We start from the raw sequence: 17,640 nt of genomic DNA on the forward strand, positions 1-17,640 counted from the left end.
ATCCTGCATATTGGATATTTACATTACGATTCATAACAGTAGCAACATTACAGTTATGAAGTAGCAACGAAAATAATTTTATGGTTGGATCACAACATGAGGAACTGTATTTAAAGGGCCAGAAGGTTGAGAACCACTGGTCTAGGGTGAGCAGCCCAGGCTCCAGTGATGGACTGCCAGGGGGGCTTCGCACATCCTGTGCCCCTGCCTAGAGGTCACACCGCTGGTCACCCCAGCTTCCAGAGACAGGACCACGCCCGACTCTGCCCTGGGGGAATGGAGCTGCCTGCGTCATCAGAGTAGCTAGCTCTGTCTGAGTGCCTGTGCCTGCGGGAAGGGGGGGGGGGGGGGGGGTGCCCGCAGCGCTGGGAGGATGGGGGGGGCGGGGTGCCCGCAGCGCTGGGAGGATGACGGCAGTTGTCTGCTGAGGGGCCTGGGGCGCAGGTTCCCTGTGTGGCCGTGGAATGAGTGGCAGGCTTCCAGGCAGTGGCCCAACACTTAACCCTCCCTGTTGAGACTCTGGGGAAGACGGGGTGGTGCAAGCACGAAGTCGGAGTGTTTGCAGCACCCGTTTGTGTTGAGAATTAACATTGCCGTTTGCTCCTTCTCTCATGAAGGTCTCTTTGGTTTCCTCGTCCCGGCCGCCTTCTCCAGACCAGCCCTCCTCCAGGCCCCCGAGCAACGCCCCCGCCTGCCCCCGGACCTCGGCCAGCAGTGTGGCGCCGGTGGCTGATTTCAGCTGCCCCCCAGAATCCTCCTCCTGCCTGGACAACTCCGCAGCCAAGCACAAGCTCCTGGTTAAGCCCCGCAACCAGCGCTCCAGCAAAATGAGGCGCCTGTCCTCGGTAATCGACCCCCTCCCGCCGCCTCTCCCCCCCGCCCCCCCCCCCGGCCTCTCTCCCCCCAGGGCCAAATGCCCCCCAGAGGGACTCCCACGGCCCCAGGGACAACATACATTAATATGTCTCTCCCCTACATAAACACTTCCTTCCTTCATCCTTCCTTCATTCATTCACTCACTCTGCAACCCCTGTCAAGGACCTGCTTGCTGTGTGCTGCCTCTCCTTGCCTTCCCTCTGCACTCAGCGAAGTCCACACTCTGCCTCCCCCTCCCGCCCCCCCAGCCTGCCTCAGGCTTCCTCTTCCTCTGCCTCCTCCTGCTCCTGAGCTCTCCGAGCTGCCTCCGGCCACAGGCCTTGTCCCTCCTCGATCTCCTGGCAGCTCCTCCTCAGCCTCGGGGTCTCGCCTCAAGGTCCTCTCCCCACGGGCTCACCTGAGCGGGTCTGCCTCCCCCGCGGTGCTCACTTCCCTCATAGCACGGGCTACGCAGGGCGACCTTTGGAAATGCATGCTCACTTGTTTACTGCCTGTCTTCTCCGAGGCCTTGTCCCAGCTGTACCTCCAGCCCTGGGGCTCGGCTCTTCACAGAGCTGACCCAGCAAACATTTGTTGAATGCATGAATGAATAAACACACAGGGAATGAGTGATGGCAGAAGAAGCCACTAGACTGGACCGCCCCCTCCTTGGGTGAGCACCTGCTTAGTAGCAGAGGAATGGTGCCCCTGTAAGGACAGTCCCTCTTGGGGCTGCGGCCTGGGCAGGTGTCAGCTCATAGCCGTGGGAGTCGAGAACTCGCTCGTGGTCCCAGGGAGTCACGGTCCATGCAGGGTGGGTGCCTTCTCCCCAGCCTGGTGTGCGGACACTGCCTCACCCGGAGGAGCTGAGGCCAGGCAGCACCCAGTGCTGAGAAAGAGGTGCTCGCTGACCAGCGTTCTCTCCCTTCGTCCCTCGAGACAAGATGGGGCTGACAAAGGCCCCGGGACAAGCTCGGTGCTTCAGCTGGAGACGGTGGTGTGGGGCCACTCGGGATGTCGGCGACCCCCTGAGACAGTGGGTTCCCCTTTGGGCATGTGGAATGTGCTTCTGAAGCTCATGCTGGAAGGCTTGGGATGGGTTTTAAAGGTTGACTTTTGAGGGGACCGATGCTGAAGAAGGAAGTGAGCTGTGGTTGCCTCCGGGGCACTGTGCCCTCACGGAGCCGGGGCCTCGGGTGTGCACAGGCGCTTGAATATCCGGGGCATTTACAGTGAGAGGCTCTGAGCTGGGGGACGTGCCAAGGCCCAGTCGCTCTGGCCTGCCCGTCCTCGTGCTGCGTGGCGCCCAGGGCAGGGACGCAGCAGCTCCCGCTGGCCCTCAAGGTGGGCTTTATTCCCAGGGATGTCTGTGGCCCTGCAGGGGAGCAAGTCACCAGCCCGGCCAGACTTGGGCCGAGGGCAGCCGGCTCCTGCTTCAGGGGAAGGGCAGCACCCCCTCTTTCTGCCCCGGGGAAGAGGAGCTGTGCCTCTTTCTTTGCTCTTGAACTTGACTTAGCTCTTCACCACATTTTAGAACAACAAGAAGTCTCATCCTCCCCATCTGGGTAAACAGAGTCTTTCCTTAATTTAAACTGTCATGTCCTCTCCTCTCCTTCTCTTCCCTGGTGGGAGCAGCATGGATAGGTTAGGCTTTGCGTATTTTCCTGACTGGGCAGAGGTATCCGGCCTGTGGTCACCAGTGTCATTGCTTGGTCCTCAGCAGGAGGCTTCTGTTCTTCCTGTCCACAGCGCCCTTTGCCCTTTGGCCATGAGGTCCCTCTTCCCAACCATGAGGACATTTCTGGTACCGGGGGCCCCCCTGGGACTCAGCTGCTTTCTGATGCTCCCATCCTGCTCTGTGGGTGGGGGAGAGCCACCACGCTGCCCCCCGGCTGCCCTCCTGACCCTGCGTGTCCGTGGAGGTTCACTCCCCTCTGGGCTTTGCGAGACAGTGAGGCCAAAGTCGCCCCTGCTTTTCTAATAGCTGGGACTTCTTTCTCCATCACCCACCCTCCCCCACCCTGGGATCAGGCGCCTGCAGAGCCTCTAGTCTCTTCCTCCTGCTGCCCAGGCGCCTTCCTCCATCTGGGCAGAATGGCCGTCCGTGCCAGCTGGGCATCCCTGCTCGGTCCAAGTGGGGCACACTGCCCTGCACATCCCCGAGGCTCTGACTCGATCGAGCTCTGGAAGAAAGCGGAAGGGCTTTCTTACCTTCAGAGCCCAGTCGTCCACGGTCGGATGAAATCCTTGGCTCTCAAGTAGAGTTTCTTTCACGGAGAAACGCATCCCGGTGGGCATTTGGCTGAACCTGTCGGCCTCCGAAGCCGAGGGCAGGAGACAAGCGCAGGCTGTGCCCTCAGCTTTTCCCGTCCGTGCAGAACGGCCCCGTGGGGCTCCAGCACAGACGGGGAACCCCAGTGAATGTCCGCGTGCCCCTCCCCACGGTCAGTCCGCTCCCAGCCCGCAGTGCCAGGAGCAGGGCATGTCATGAACTCTCCCGGGAACAGCAGGGTGACACGGCTAGATCAAGGTGGCATGGCTGGCAGTGCTGCCAGCTGCACGCCCGGGTCTCTGACAGCCTGGCACCTCCTCACCCCACACTGCTCATTGGGGGGCTGCCGCCTGCAGAGGATGGGGATCTGCCCCAGGACTGGTGCCGGTGAGAGGAGGGGGAAGAGCAGCAGCCGGGATGGTCTCCATCCCTGTGCAGGCTGAGCAGTGGGTCCTCTACTCCGCTCTCCGGGGAGGCCAGAGGGGGGAGGGCGGGGAGCGGTGGAGATGGGGGGCACACGCCTTCTGCTGCTGTGCCTGACCCTCTGCTCCACGTCCGAGTCCATCCTCTGGGGTCCGTGTTCCATGCCCGCCTTCGTCCTGCCGCCTCCCCCTGGGTGGGCCCGTGGAGCCTGCTCCCGCTCCAAGCTGACTCAGTGTGGGCTCCGAGCATTTTAAAGGTGACCCACATCCTAAAGAGGTTTCAACGTCCATGATTTCCTGTGACAGCAAAAGGCCAGTGATGCCTTTGTACCAGCAGCTTTTGAAAATTCTGCTGTAGGTTTCCTTACACACCTTCCCCTTTGTGTGCCCAGAAGAGTAGGATTGTGCATCTTGGCCAGAGTTCAGCTGAGGTATTGTTCAAACATCCCAGCGATCCTGTGTTCTTTCAGCGAGGAGATGCTGGCTGGAAATCGTTAAAAATAACATCCACAGACAACAGAAACCTATTGCTGACATCCGGGGTGTTGCCTAAAGGGGAGGAGAAAGCTCACAGCAACAGCCTGATGACTCCAGGCCCCATGTCAGAGTTTTTCCAAAGATCAGTCTCCACACCACAGCCTTTGGGTCATTTTCACATTGGGCTTTTGAATGATAAGTGATTGCCTTCCTCTCCTTTCCTTCGGAAGAGCGGGGGCTGGCTCTGTGTACGGCAGGAGGACCCGCCCCAATTCCAGACCTTTGAGAAGAAAACTGCCACCAGGCAGCCCAGGTGTCAGGAGAGAGGGAGAGTCAGAGCCTCGGGGAGGAGGCCAGGCTTCTGTCAAGTGGGATTTGAGTTGTGGGGTGCTGGTAGAGTGCCCTGGCGGTGTGGGAGGGTCCGGACAGCAGGGGGGCTTGGCTGGGACTAAGGAGGGAGCTGGAGGAACACCGAAGCGCAGAGACTGTAAGGCTGAGTTGAACTGAAAAGTGTGGACTTTGCCCTGTACCCTGTGGGCTACTGTTGATCTTGTTTGACATGCTGTGAATCCCGTTTTAGGCAAATAGCCTGCCCTCGCTGGGAGCGGGCGCTGAGGGGAGGATGGCTCCGTGGAGCCCCAGCTTCCCTCTGGGCTCGGAGCTCCGCGGGCCAGCAGGTGCCCGGCTGAGTCTGTCACCAGTGCACAGAGGGAGTGACGATCCTTCCCGCGCTGGGAGGCATCGGGAGGAAAGCAACAAGCACAGAGCACAGACGTGGCAGCCCTCCGCCTGGTCGTGGTCCCTTTCCATGGCTTCGCTCCGTAGAGCGCCCTCCACTAGGGCTTGGCTGGGCCACGAGAGCCTCAGGCGACATTTACTTTGAGGGCATGGCTGCCACTGTTCTGCTGAAAGTGAGCTTGCGAGGCAAGACTCCAAACTAGAGCCGTGAGGGAGGGATTAGGAAGAGGCTCCTGGACGTGAAGGTCCGAGCGGGTGCAGCCTGGATAGGCGGGCGGGTGGCGGGCCTCCTGCTTCCCCTGCAGTGATGCTGTGTCCTCTTCCTCTCCCAGCGGGCGCAGTCTGAGTGCCTGAGCGACCTGACCTGCACCCCCGAGGAGGAGGAGTCCGACGAGAAGCCGGTGCCCACAGTCAGCACAGAGGAGATGCCCAGTGCTGGGCAGCAGGCTGGGCCCGGGGGACCGGCCCCCGTGCTGCTGCCTGGGAGGCCCCGTGCCAGGCGGGCGCAGTCTGAGGCCCTGGGCGACTTGACCTGCACCCCCGAGGAGGAGGAGTCCGACGAGAAGCCGGTGCCCGCAGTCAGCACAGAGGAGACGCCCAGTGCTGGGCAGCAGGCTGGGCCCGGGGGACCGGCCCCCGTGCTGCCACCTGTGGGGCCCCGGGCCAGGCGGGTGCGTCTGCAGCACTGCCCCGCACTCAGCGCCAGCGCTGAGGAGGAGGAGAGCCCCCCCGGGGACGACCCCTCCAGCCGCCAGGCCACCCCGAAGGTCACGGAGGTCACAGAGCCCGTGCCAGGCCCAGCCCCCTGCTCGGAGTGCCCACTTTTGCCAGAAGACTCCCCACACCCTGACCCCGACAGCAAACGTCAAAGGGAGGAGCCACCCCTTGAAAGCGCACGTCCACCCTCCGAGGACACAGCTGGAGGGGGGGGGTGCGCTTCTGGAGACACTGAGAGTTCATCGCCCCACGTCCCTGAGGAGGACACGGCACCGCCTGGGACCGGCCCAGCCGTCCCCTCAGAGACTCGCCCTGGTCCGGACGGGCCAGGCCACGCTGCGCAGGAGCAGGTGGGGCTGACGCTGGCAGTGCCCGGTCCCAGTCCCGAGGGCGCAGAGGGCTCAGAGTGCTCGGAGGACCTCGCCCCCAGCCCCCCAGCCTCCAAGAGCTGCTTGAAGCACAAGGCGCCGGCGAGCAGGAGCCTCAGCGTGTCCCCCACACCGCCCGCCTCGGAGTCACCTCCACAGGAGCCCACCCCCTGTGCCCTGGACAAGGAAGCCGCCCCCCTCCAGTCCCCCAGGGCTGAGCAGGGCGAGTCCCTGCAGGGGGGAGCCGAGAGGGAAGCCCCAGAGCCGAAACCCGGGAGAGGAGGCAGCAAGCCCCGGGGCGGGAAGAAGTTCTCCGTGGCCTCGGGCCGGGCGTGGCCGCACACAGGCCACAGAGAGCGGCCGGCGCGCCCAGGCCCCCCGGGCCCCCCTGCTGCCCCCTCCCCTGTCCGGCTGCCCCTGCTGAGGAGCAGCGCGGCCTGGAGGAGCGAGGCCGCCCTCGATGACCTCCAGGCGCCCCCGGAGCACCAGAACCCAGAACTGGAGCCTCAGGAGCCACCGTCACCCGCTGAGCGTGGCTCTCAGGGCTCGGGGAGCAGGGCGGCCAGCCAGGCCGGGCCCGGGCAGAACCCCCCGGAGGCAGTGGCCACACCGGCCACAAGAGAGCCCCGCCCCTCCGCCCAGGAGCCGCGCCCATCTGGGGACAGGAGCCCCTTCCCCGTCAAGCTCCGGTCCACGTCTCTCTCCTTCAAACACAGAGACGTGGCCGTGCCGGAAGGGAAGGGAGTCAAGAGGTACAGTGCTGAGGTCCGGCTAGAAAAAGGAGGACTGGCTCTGCTCTCGAAAGATGACAAGTGTCACGTGGGGGCGGCCCCCACGATTCGGGGGACCAGGCCCCCCAACGGACAGGGGAAGGGGAAAGCCCGGTCATCGGAGCAGCCGGGCTCCAAGCCGCCCCTGCCCAGGAAGCCGCTTCTGCAATCCCTCACCCTCCCGTACCCGCCCGCAGGCCCCGACGTGAGCCCTGGAGAGCTGGACAAGGTCACACCACCCCCGGGCCCCAGAAAGGAGAGTCGGACGGTGGAGAAACGGTTGCCCCGCCGGGGAGCTGGTAAGAGCCAGCCCTGAGCATGCTGGGGGTGGGACAGCGCAGGCAGGCAGTGGGAGTGCCTGCTGGACATCCACCAGGGATATATGGTGAACACGGGGGTAAAGGCCTTGCGGCAGGAGATTGGCAGTAGAGTCAACATTCCTCATGGTGCCCTCGCGTGTTTGAGAGTTGGGCATGGAGACCGAGAAGGGGGAGCAGATGCCAGGAGGTTGTGTGAGTTCAGAGAAGTCAGGAATTGTCCACACTCGTTTCGCAAGGCCTTGTTTCCTAGCAGGTGGCCCCTGGGGGCTCATGCCACCCCCACTGCTTACCTGGGAGCTCGGGGAGGCCCCGTCCGGCCCGTGCTCTTGGTGGAGGCCCTGGGCTGGCAGCACCTACGTTCTTCTTGGTTTTAAAGGAAGCATCTGGCCCCTCTGACCTTCACCCCCAAGAAAGTGGTTCCTCTGTCTGATCATTGGGCTCACGGGCCCGGGTGCCATGCAGTCACAGCCTCTGTCCAATGTGAGCCCCTCAGCAGGTGGGCGTGGGCTCCCTGTCCCAAAGGGAGCCGGTGTTAAGATCGGGCAGAGTGCCCGAATACTCTACAGCAGCCGTCTTCTAAACGAGAGACAGACGACGGGGTTCCTGCTGGTGACGTTTGTCACTGTTTACGCGTAGTGTTTCAGACAGAGCGGCCGTCTGCTGGACATGGGTCGCCGCCATGGAGCGGGAGAGAGAGCCCATGACTGGCCGTTTCTTTCCTTGATGCAAATCACGGTGCCAGCAAAGGAAGCGCCACAGACCCGTCCTGACCCGTGTGACGAGGGCCCTGGGGAGAGATTTTTCATGGCAAATTTTATTTTAAAAAAAAAACCTTCCAGGATATTTTAAGTGGCTACTCTAAGTCCAGGCTCCACTAAAGTACTGCATTGTGGGACAAAAGACAGCAGAGCCCAGCTGTTCTCTAGGGACCTCACATCCCGTGAGCAAGATGAGGGCACACTCAGGAGGAAGAAATGAGCTCTCACACAGAACCCGACAGAGGTGAGGCTCTCGTCTTTTCTGTCCCCTGTTCGAAAGTTAGCGGGACGCAGTGTACAGTGCCTTCCGGTCCTAAGGGGACACCCCAGGATGCAGACGGTCCAGGGAGAAGAGCCAGGAAAATGCTCGCTCGCCCTGGCCCCTGGCTCCACCGTGATTTTTTCGGACCGTCCGTGGGGGAGCTTCGGGGAGGCCGTAGCTCAGCTACCCTGTGCCAGGGCCCAGCGAGGTCACGGAAGCTGCTGTAGAGTGACCCAACACCTTCGGCTGAAACAGGAAGGCAGGAGGGGGCTTGCTCTGACCTCAGCACCGTCCCCCCTCTTGACCTGGAACTGAAAATGTCCCTCAAGGGCTTGCTGAGAAGGGACCTTAGACGCAGGACGCCCAGGCTCGCGCTGAGAGCTGGGAGTGAGCTTCAGGGAGCGGTGCTCGGCTCACTGATGATCCTGGCTTCCTCCGCCCGGGCCAGAGAGAGGCTTCCCTCATTGCCAAGTGCCTGCGTTGGGCTTTTTTCTTTGATTTATAAAATACAATACTGTATTTATTTACTAATGGCTTCGCTTCAGTAGCAGAAGAGAATTGTCTTGACAGTCTGTGTGTATTCATAGTCTCTGAGCACAGAAATAACCCGTTGGGATGCATTCCAGGGTGGAAGAAACTGGGTGAGGGGGCGCTGTGGTGAGTCTCATTTCCTTGCAAAGACAGGAGGGAAAGAATTACCCACACTCTTTGGGGAACTGACCCTCCCAAGGGGATGGTATTTGAGGGGAAAGTGCTAGGAGAGGCTGTGGCTGCTGCCTGGGACCCCCGGGGCCTCGGGGCACAGGCCTGCCTCATGCAGAGCCGAGCAGGATCTCAGCGAAACAGCCTCTGACGCTTGCAGACCCTGGGTCTGCTGGTGGTTTCGTTCATTATTACTTCCGCCGTCAGCCTCATCGCTCCCACGTGACAGCGGCTGAAGGCAACTCAGTTTATCTAAAACGTGCAGATCATGCAAGTTTTAATCACAGTATTCCTCAGAAAGTCCTCATTGCTGCTATTGGTGGTGGGCCCTTACCCGAGGCCCGGTGGGTTCCATCTTCCTGTCCCCCTTCCAGGCACAGATCATGAGGTCAGGTACGGAGGGTCCCGGACAGTGCCCGCTCTGCCTCGGGGACTGCAGCTGCCTTTCCCCAGCACTCCCGCCAGCCGTCCTCGCCGCTCCACACTCTGTCTTCCTTCCTCGAAGGCCTGGAGAAACTGCCGCCAGGGAAGCTGGGAGAGTTCAATTTTGTTGCAATAAACCCAGGAGTCCGGCTTGCCAAGCGGGCCAGGCCTTGCAGGGCCACCTCCGGGAGGGTGCGGCAAGCCCCGGGCGCGGTTGTGTGCATCCACCACGGAGCACCCGTCGGTCTGCTGACGGGCCAGGGCAGGCGAATGGCCCGGGGCATCAGACTCGTTCAGGTGTGCAGGACACACCTCCTCCCGTCGGGCTTGTCCAGCCAGAGTCTAAATTACAGGATTAGAATTAGAAGAAAGCAGTTGGAGGCTCTCGTGTAGAAAACTGATAAAATACAGAACGCCTAGAGAAAAAGCAATCACCTGTGAGTCCACTCTGTAGGTGTGAGACCTGTTGGACTTTCCTTCTAATGTTTCTGTGTGTGCGTGTGTGTGTGTGTGCGTGTGTGTGTGTGTGTGTGTGTGTAATTTTCTGTAGAGTTGTGGTCACATGGCAGATATTTGGGACAGTAGCTGGGGCCTCATTTGATAACCAGCCTCAGCCTCCAATCCAGCTCATTCCACCCGGCCCGGCCTGGTGACAATGAAATGATGCAATCAGACTCTGGCCTCTTTCCCTGGACGCGCGGCCTCACTGGATCATGCTTCATTCATTCGGCAAATACTTCGTGTGCTCCTACCACGTGCAGGGCACGGCACTGGCCCAGCGGCAGTCGGAAAGCACAGGACCTGTTCCCCAAGCGGGGGCGGGGCGGGGGAGTGCGTCACAAGGGAGTGAGGGTAGAAGCCCATCTTACCTTTGGATATCAGGGACATTTTTTGGAGAAAATGAACTCAGAGACTCACTTAACAACCTTTATTTCAATGTACTTAGATTCATTTGAATAGAATACAAGGGGGCTGGATATTTTTGCTATCATGCTAAGAATATATTCATACGTCTTGAATTCTTGAAGAAAACCAACTTTGTTCACACCTACCCTTCCTTTTAGCCTGTCCTTCCCTTCACAGTCCCTTCCTGAGCGAGTGTGGTCAACACTCTGCGGCGACCCCCCACCTTTTCTGTGCCGCTCCCTACACAGCCCACCTGTGTCCATCTCCCACATCCGCTTCCCACAGCTCAAGTCTGCAGTGGGTTTGCCCATGACTTATATACGGGCCATAGTGGATAGCTAATGACAGCAGCAGCTGATGTTTACTTAGCACTTACCACGTACCAAGGGTCATAGCAAATGCTCTACAGTTTACTCTCCAACAACAGTCTTACTTCACAAAGGGGAGAGCTGGGGACCATAGGCCCCCTGTGGCCGCCCCTCACTGTGGGCTGTGCCAGGGTGGTTCTGGGCTGGGGCGAGGGAGGTGCTGCCAGCATCCAGTGGTAGCAGTTAAACATACCACCGTGCACGGGACAGCCCCCGCAGCAGAGAATTATCCAGCCCCAAAGCTCAGCAGTGCCCAGGTTGACTGACAATTGTTCGCCACTCACTGATGGGTGATAATGGGGAGGGAACAGTGTATAGGAAAGTTGGGGGTCGTACCCCTTAATATGAGATGGTATGTGACGAGGTGAATGGAGACTGGAAATCAGAAAGCCTGTGTTCTGATGCCCCATCGTTACATGTTGGCCAAGTGACCCTGAACAAGTCCTGTCCTTCAGAGACTCCATTCCTGTCTCTGAAATGGGGATTGAAAACACCCTGGCATTACAGAGACGTGTGAGGCTCATTGTGCACGTGACACTGCTCTGAACATCAAGGCCAAGTACACCTCAGCTGTTTGCATGCCTTTGGTCGGAAGAATGTCCCTGTCCATCCGGGAGTCGGGGAGGGCGAGGTGTAATGAAGGAAGGGAAACCCGCTGTGGATGGGCGCCACCCTCGAGCTCACGACTTACTCTCCAACGGCCACTGAGACAAGCTCTTGTGGGGTCCGGCTATTCCTGCAGGCCCGCCAGGAAGCCAAGGCAGGAAGCTGTGTACATTTTGAATCGTAAGAGGTCGCCATGTAATACAATAGCGTCACTACTTTTTCTCCTTCCTCTGCTGTAGCTCACAATTACATTTAAATTAGAGGCCTAGTGCACGAAATTCATACACTCGGGGATCCCTCAGCCAGCCTGCACCCTCTCACACTCGGGAAGCCCTCGGAGGATGTCTGACTGAAGGCAGTCGGACATCCTTAGTGCTGCCTCTGAGGTGGGAGAGGCTCCCGCCACCACTGCTGCACTCGACAGCCATGAGCCCAGCTTCTGGCTGAGCAGGGCTCCCCCTGTGGGAGCTCACTGACCACCAGGGGTCAGCTCCTGCATTGAGCATCTGCCCCCTGGTGGTCAGTGCACGTCATAGTGACTGGTCGTTGCGCTGTTCAGTCGATTTGCATATTAGCCTTTTATTATATAGGATACCAGTGCCTTTCCATCCCAGATACTTAGAAGATCCGATGTATCACCTGGCGGGGAGTGGAGGCCAGCTGCCTGCTCTCAGAGGACACGGGCACTGCCCTCCCCCCTCCCCCAGCTCTGAGCTGCGTGGATTGTGCACAATGGTGGCTGAACACGTGCACTTTCAGTCCAGGCTCCTCAGCCTCAACTCCGTGCCCTGGAGCCAGTCGCTGGCTCCCAGGCTCCACCATGAGATGCTGGCCTTGGGCTGGACAGCCCTGGGACGCCTGCCAGTCTGGCTCCCCTGAGGGCTGGGCTCCACTTCTGTAGTCAAGCAATGGTCAGAGCATCTGACCCTGGGGCACCCAGTAACGTGCCTGCGTGGGACCAGCCCACACGTCCACATCCAGACCTGACACACGTGTTGATTTTTCTTTATGAAGTGTTTTTTCACAAAGAAACAGAGCCCTGGAACAGTGAGAGTTGGTACTGTAACAACCAACAAACAAGGGAGACCCCAGTCCTCTTTTAGGGAAAGACCCCATAAATCCCTACCATGGAGTCCTGCACAAACCCCACCCAGGGACAAGCACTGTCCGCCGTCCCAATGAATGTGCTGCGTTCTCAGGCGCCGGGAATGCTGGCGGGGACACCACTGACGCCATGGCCTTTTCCCCGGGCCAGGATCAGTTAGAAAACCATGACGTGCTGATGTTATCAGCGTCCTTTGCCTGAATGTACCCTGTGCGGGTGAGCAGTGCGATGCCTCAACAGTGTCGGTGATACGGGGAAGAAGAGCATGGTCTGGGCCTCACCTGCTATGACATAAACACTCTTTCAGGAACGGTTAAAGCAACAGCGGTGTCTTTTTCCTGACGGGCATTTGCAGGTTGTGAGGGAGGAGAAGTGTAGGTCGGGAAGGCGGTTTCAGAGGAGCCGGGTGAGGAGGTCGCGGCAGGGCCCTCTGACTTGGGGTAGGGAAAGGAGGTAGGACCCTTGGCCCTGGAGGCCGCGTGCTGATGGCTGAGACGAGGGATCACTCTTGAGGCTGTGAAGTGAGTCTGTGACCAGAGAGGGAGGCTGTCTGCCCTGCTGATTCTGGGGTCTTCTATGGGGGAGGAAATGGATCCAGGGGAAGCCGTCACAGAATGGCGGGAAGGGGAGACCAGGTGGGCAGGGGAGCAGCAGTAGGAAAGGCAGGTGGGCCCAGGACCCAGGTGCATTTGAGGGCAGGGAGAATGAAGAGGATGGAAAGGGCCTGCCACGGAGGGAGGACGTCCTTAGGAGAGCCACCCCCATCCACCCACCCCCCTCAACCGGCAGCAGCCTCACCTACGCACAGTATGGAAACAGCTCCATGGTGCAAATTTGCTCATTTCTCTGTGTGGACAGAGTTGGTGCTGTAACAATGAACAAACCAAGCAGACCTCAGGTCCCCGTTTGGGGAAAGACTCACATAAATTCCTACAGCGGAGGCCTGCACCAACCCTAGACTCCTCTCCTGGTCGCTCTCCATGCCCAGAGTGAGTCCTGACTGTCTTAGAGTTGTTGTTTTTTTAACTTTTTATTGAAGAATGATACACACGCAGAGAAGGGCACAGACCCTGTGTGTGCATCTGAGTGGGTTTTCACACACTGAACACACCATCCAGGAGACAGTGAGGCAATAGCCAGAGGCCCCCCAGCCCCGCTTCTGGCAGCTCTGGAACTCGTTTCTGGGCCACGGACCTCTCCATCCGTGGGCACTCTTGCAGGAGAGCGTGCATGGTGCACTGGAGAGATGTGTTAGATAGGAAGGTCCTTCCCTCCATGGTCTCAGCGTGCACCGTGGGCCTGGCCCGGGGGCACTCACCAGGCACAGCCGGTTCTCGTTGCCTGCAGTCCTTATGCTCTGTGACATCAGAATGAGCCGCTGCTGAGCCATTGCTCCCGGGAGAGGCAGGGTGAGGTCCCTGCAGCCTCCGGCCACATTTCCACCAGCTGGTCCGTGGTGACCGTGCTGCTGTGCACGTGTCTGCAGATGCCCATGGCGGGTCAGGAATACAGTGGGGCCTTGACTTATGAGTGTCCCGACTAATGAGTTTTTTGAGATACCAGCTGTCTCTCGGAGGATTCTTTGCATTGAGTTGATAGAGTAATTTGAGTTAACGAGCTCCTTAACGAGCTCCTTAATGAGCTCGGTCTCGGAACAAATTAAACTCGTAAGTCAAGGCCCCACTGTATTGATTTGGGGTTTTAAGTACATCTTAGCAAGTAGGAACATGCTCAGATGTGGAATTCACAAGCAAGGAGGCCCGGCTGCATTTGTTGAATTGGTAAAGGAAGGAATGGTGGTACGGTTAATCTGGAGGTGGAACGAGGACACAGCCCCGTGCGCATCGTTACGAACAGGAGCTTGCTCTGGGAAAACCCTCGCTGAGCGGGGTGTTGAGATAGGTGCGCACGAGCGCTGCAGCTGCCCGTGGTGGGCACACAGCCAGGCTCCGGACAGGACCCGCAAGGGGTGGCTGCAGACTGCCAGCGTGTATCGACCAGGAGCTGTCTGTGTAAGCCGAGACTGACAACAGATCAATACACGCTTTAAAAACTCAACTTTCAAACAGGAAGTCAGACAGAAACGCTTGGCATGGGTGAGGCCCCCCACCCCCACCCCAGCGATCCCCTTAGTGCCTGCGCACGCACCGTGTTGCTCCAGGTTGAGCCCGGGCAGAGGACCTGGCAGCCAGGCTGAACCAGGAAGATGCCCTAGACGCCCGGAGCCACTGCTCTGGCTTCGGCTCGTTGGGGCAAGTGTGGGTGAGGCACCCACTTTAGACCAGAAATCCTCGAGGGCAGGCTTGCGCCTCTCCTTGCTCAGAGGCTGTTTTGGAGGACGGGGGTTGCGGGGGTGAGCTGTCGCAGGGGAGTGAAGATGACACAGCAGAAACTGGTCGGGAGGAGTGTGGCCGAGTGCACAGCTCTGCCGGTCGACTCACGGGGAACATGTCCAGCGGCTCCCAGAGTTTGTACAATGTGCATGCGACTTTTATAAACAAGGATGGCATTTTATGAAAGGGAAAAAATTCTTAAAAATTACTGCTTCAGCCTATACCAAGTTTTTAGGGGCTCAAGAATCCTGCCACCCTGCTGTGTTAGCTTAGGGCAGAGTATCTACTTTGTTTTCATTTTAATTCAATTTATTGGGGTGACATTGATTCACAAAACCATACAGGTTTCAAAAGTACAAATCAATAAAACATCATCTGCACATGGCATCGTGTGCCCACCGCCCCAAGCAGAGTCTCTCTCTGTCCCCATTTCTCCCCTCTTTGCCCACCTGCACCTACCCCGTCCCCCCTTTCCCTCTGGCTATCACCCTGTCACCACCCTGTTGTCTGTGTTTATGTGTTTTATATATATGGGGTTTTTTGCTTAATCTCTTCACCTTCTTTAATCCAGACCCTAATTGCTCCCCCCGAGGCCCACACACACACACACCCTGTTCCATGCCTTTAAGCCTCTGTTTCCCTTTTGTCCGTCAGTTTATTTTGTTCATTAGGTTTCACATATAAGTGAGGTCATATGGTACTTGTCTTTCTCTGACTGGCTATTTCACTTAGCGTAATACTCTCCAGGTCCTCATGCTGTCACAAAAGGCAATATTTCTTTCTTTTTTTTACTTTATTTTCTTAGCCAAAGGGCAAGAAACCGTGGTAGTTTCTACGGCGCCGCTCAGGCCGCGCTCTCAGGAGCCACAGCTGGGTCCTGCCCGCCGTGTGGGGTGCAGACCACCGTTAGTGTCCCACCATCAGTCCCTCCTCCTGTCATTATGGGAGTTTTGTGAATGAAAGAAACAGCACCTTAAGGCTGAATTTGAATAGGTTCCAAAAAAAACGAAACAACAAAAAAGCCACCACCAATCAGTAAGTCAGAATTACGTGATAAGAGTCATCTCTCACAGAGGGTGGTTGCATATCCAGAAATGGCTTAGCGTGAGGGCTCTCTGAACGGCTCATTTTAGGTCTTCCTGAATACACATGACTGTTAGAATTGTGTGTGGAGACGGAAAGAGGTAAACGAAGTGTTTGCATCTCCTCTTATGTAACCTGGTGCCGCCTCGTATGTTATCAGGAATTACTGACACTTTGAACATGCTTGATCTCAGAAGCTGTTTTATGGTGTAACCTTGACCCTGAGTGTTCCTGCTGTGAGGCTGTCACAATGTAAGGCCTCTGGCCCCTGAACTCGCCTTATCTTGCACATTACCTGTATCTACTTCCTTCCTTTCTCGTGCCCTCACACACCCCACAACCCTTGTCCCTGCTCTGTGCCAGGTGCAGGGTGTGGGGCTACAGTGGCCACTAAGCTAGCAGAATGGCTCGTCAGCCAGATGTTCTGCCTGTGCCCACCTGGGACAGGGACTTACCTGGAGGTTACCTGAGGCTCCGAGTGGAACCTCAAGCCTTTCTGAATCATGGTTGGGAGCCATTGTGTTCTCCCTTCTTCCTGGTGTGTGGACCCTGCCCACCACCTGCACCATCTCCCCATGAGGCTGGCCTTTGACAGACCCTGTGAAAGGGTCTGGGGGGCATCGGGCTCTGGCCCAGTTGCATTCCTGACAAGGAGGAAGTGAGAAAGCAGAATACAGAATACAAGGAAAGAACACCCCTCAGGAAAAAGGAGAACCAAGAGAGAGAGAAATGGTTGGTGAGAGATCTTGGCTGTGTGCCCGCTCCAGCACTTGGCGACACGGCCACCGCAGGGAGCCTTATCCCACACGGCCCAGCCTGGCCCAGCTGTGGCGCTGACTCCCTCTGTGGGTCTTCCCATGAGCCCAGACATATGGGCTCACACTCGCATACAGGCAGTGCAGCCAGTGGCCCTCTCTGCTTGCGGTGAATCGGCCAGCGCAGACATGGTGGCAGGAGAGAAAACAGCCACCCTTTCAGGATGAACCTAGTTGCTTGTTGACGAGGCTGCAGTTCCCAGGAGCAGACTGGGAGGAGAGAATAGGCTTTGCCTCAGGTGTGAGCTGTGGGCCTTGAGCACAGCCCCAGCCTAGGTCCACCTTGGCTGCAGCCTCATCCTCGGGCCTCGTCCCAGCGCCATCCCAGGAGCACTGTGTGTGCCCTGTTCCATAGAACTCTCCCTAGGGAGTGTTAAGCACTCCTTTTGGCTCAAAGAGGGGAATCCGATGGCATGGCGTAGGACCTCACCAAGGCTATGTCCTGTGCCCTCGAGTAAGAGTGACATGTCCAGTGCCTCACGCTGCACACACAGCGCCTGGAGAGGCAGCCAGAGCCCCCCAAGACACTGGGCTGCCTTGGTGTTTCACAGCTGCCATTCTGCTGGTGGATTAAAACCCGGATGAAAATTTTCTGTCCAGATACACTTTGTCTTGACCGAATTACTCAGAATATTTTGCTGACTGAGGTAATGTGCTGGGCGCAACTGAGAGGACGGCACGGCCCCACACCCTGGACCACACGGGAGCAGAGGATACAACCAGCGACTTCACTGAGAGTGAAGAAGAGATTGGAGAAGTGAATTAAGCCTTTTAAGAAAAGTCCAGTAGAACCAAGATGGCAGTGTAGGTTAACGCCTGTACTCACCGCCTCCCACCGCCACATCAAAATTACAACTAAAACACAGAACAACCATCATTCAGAACTGCCTCAAATCTGGCTGAGTGGAAGCCCTAAAACTAGAGAAGTAAAGAACACAGCACACTGAGACTGGTAGGAGAGGTGGAGGCATGGAACAGGCTGGTCCGACACCCACATGTGGCATTCTTTTAATTGGGAGGAATTAAAAGAATTAATTTCTTGCTTCTCCAAGGCCTTCCATGAGAAGCAGGGAACCCCAGCTCAGGGTTTCAGAGCTGGGAAGAGAAGTCCCCATAACTTGGAGCTGTAAAAACCAGCAGGGATTGAGGCTGAGTGACATAGAGGCTGCTGGAGTCCCAGGTGTTCCTCTTAAAGGGCCCATGCATGAATTAACACTGTCCCACTTCCTCTGAGCTCCAGTACCAGGCGGCAGCTTTCGGGAGGAATCCAGGGACATATAAAGAGGAACTAGACTGTCTGGCATAAAGGCAGGAACTCGGGGGCAACTTTCTTCCAAACA

The 17,640-nt window shown here is 58.0% G+C and overlaps 1 protein-coding gene across 2 annotated transcripts in view; it reads left to right on the plus strand.

Annotated features, from left to right (window-relative positions):
• LOC139020157 (testis-specific gene 10 protein-like) overlaps window positions 1–17,640 on the plus strand; it is a 241,863-nt gene that overhangs the window by 215,683 nt on the left and 8,540 nt on the right. For both annotated transcript variants that reach the window (XM_070429872.1, XM_070429873.1), the window contains exons 20-21: window positions 618–845; window positions 5,097–6,918. In XM_070429872.1, the coding sequence (XP_070285973.1) occupies window positions 618–845; window positions 5,097–6,918 (2,050 nt within the window). The remainder of the gene's footprint in view (window positions 1–617; window positions 846–5,096; window positions 6,919–17,640) is intronic.

Source organism: Myotis yumanensis, unplaced genomic scaffold, assembly GCF_028538775.1.
Source record: "Myotis yumanensis isolate MYYU_CA2020_CCGP unplaced genomic scaffold, mMyoYum1.0.hap1 SCAF_11, whole genome shotgun sequence".
NCBI lineage: Eukaryota > Metazoa > Chordata > Mammalia > Chiroptera > Vespertilionidae > Myotis > Myotis yumanensis.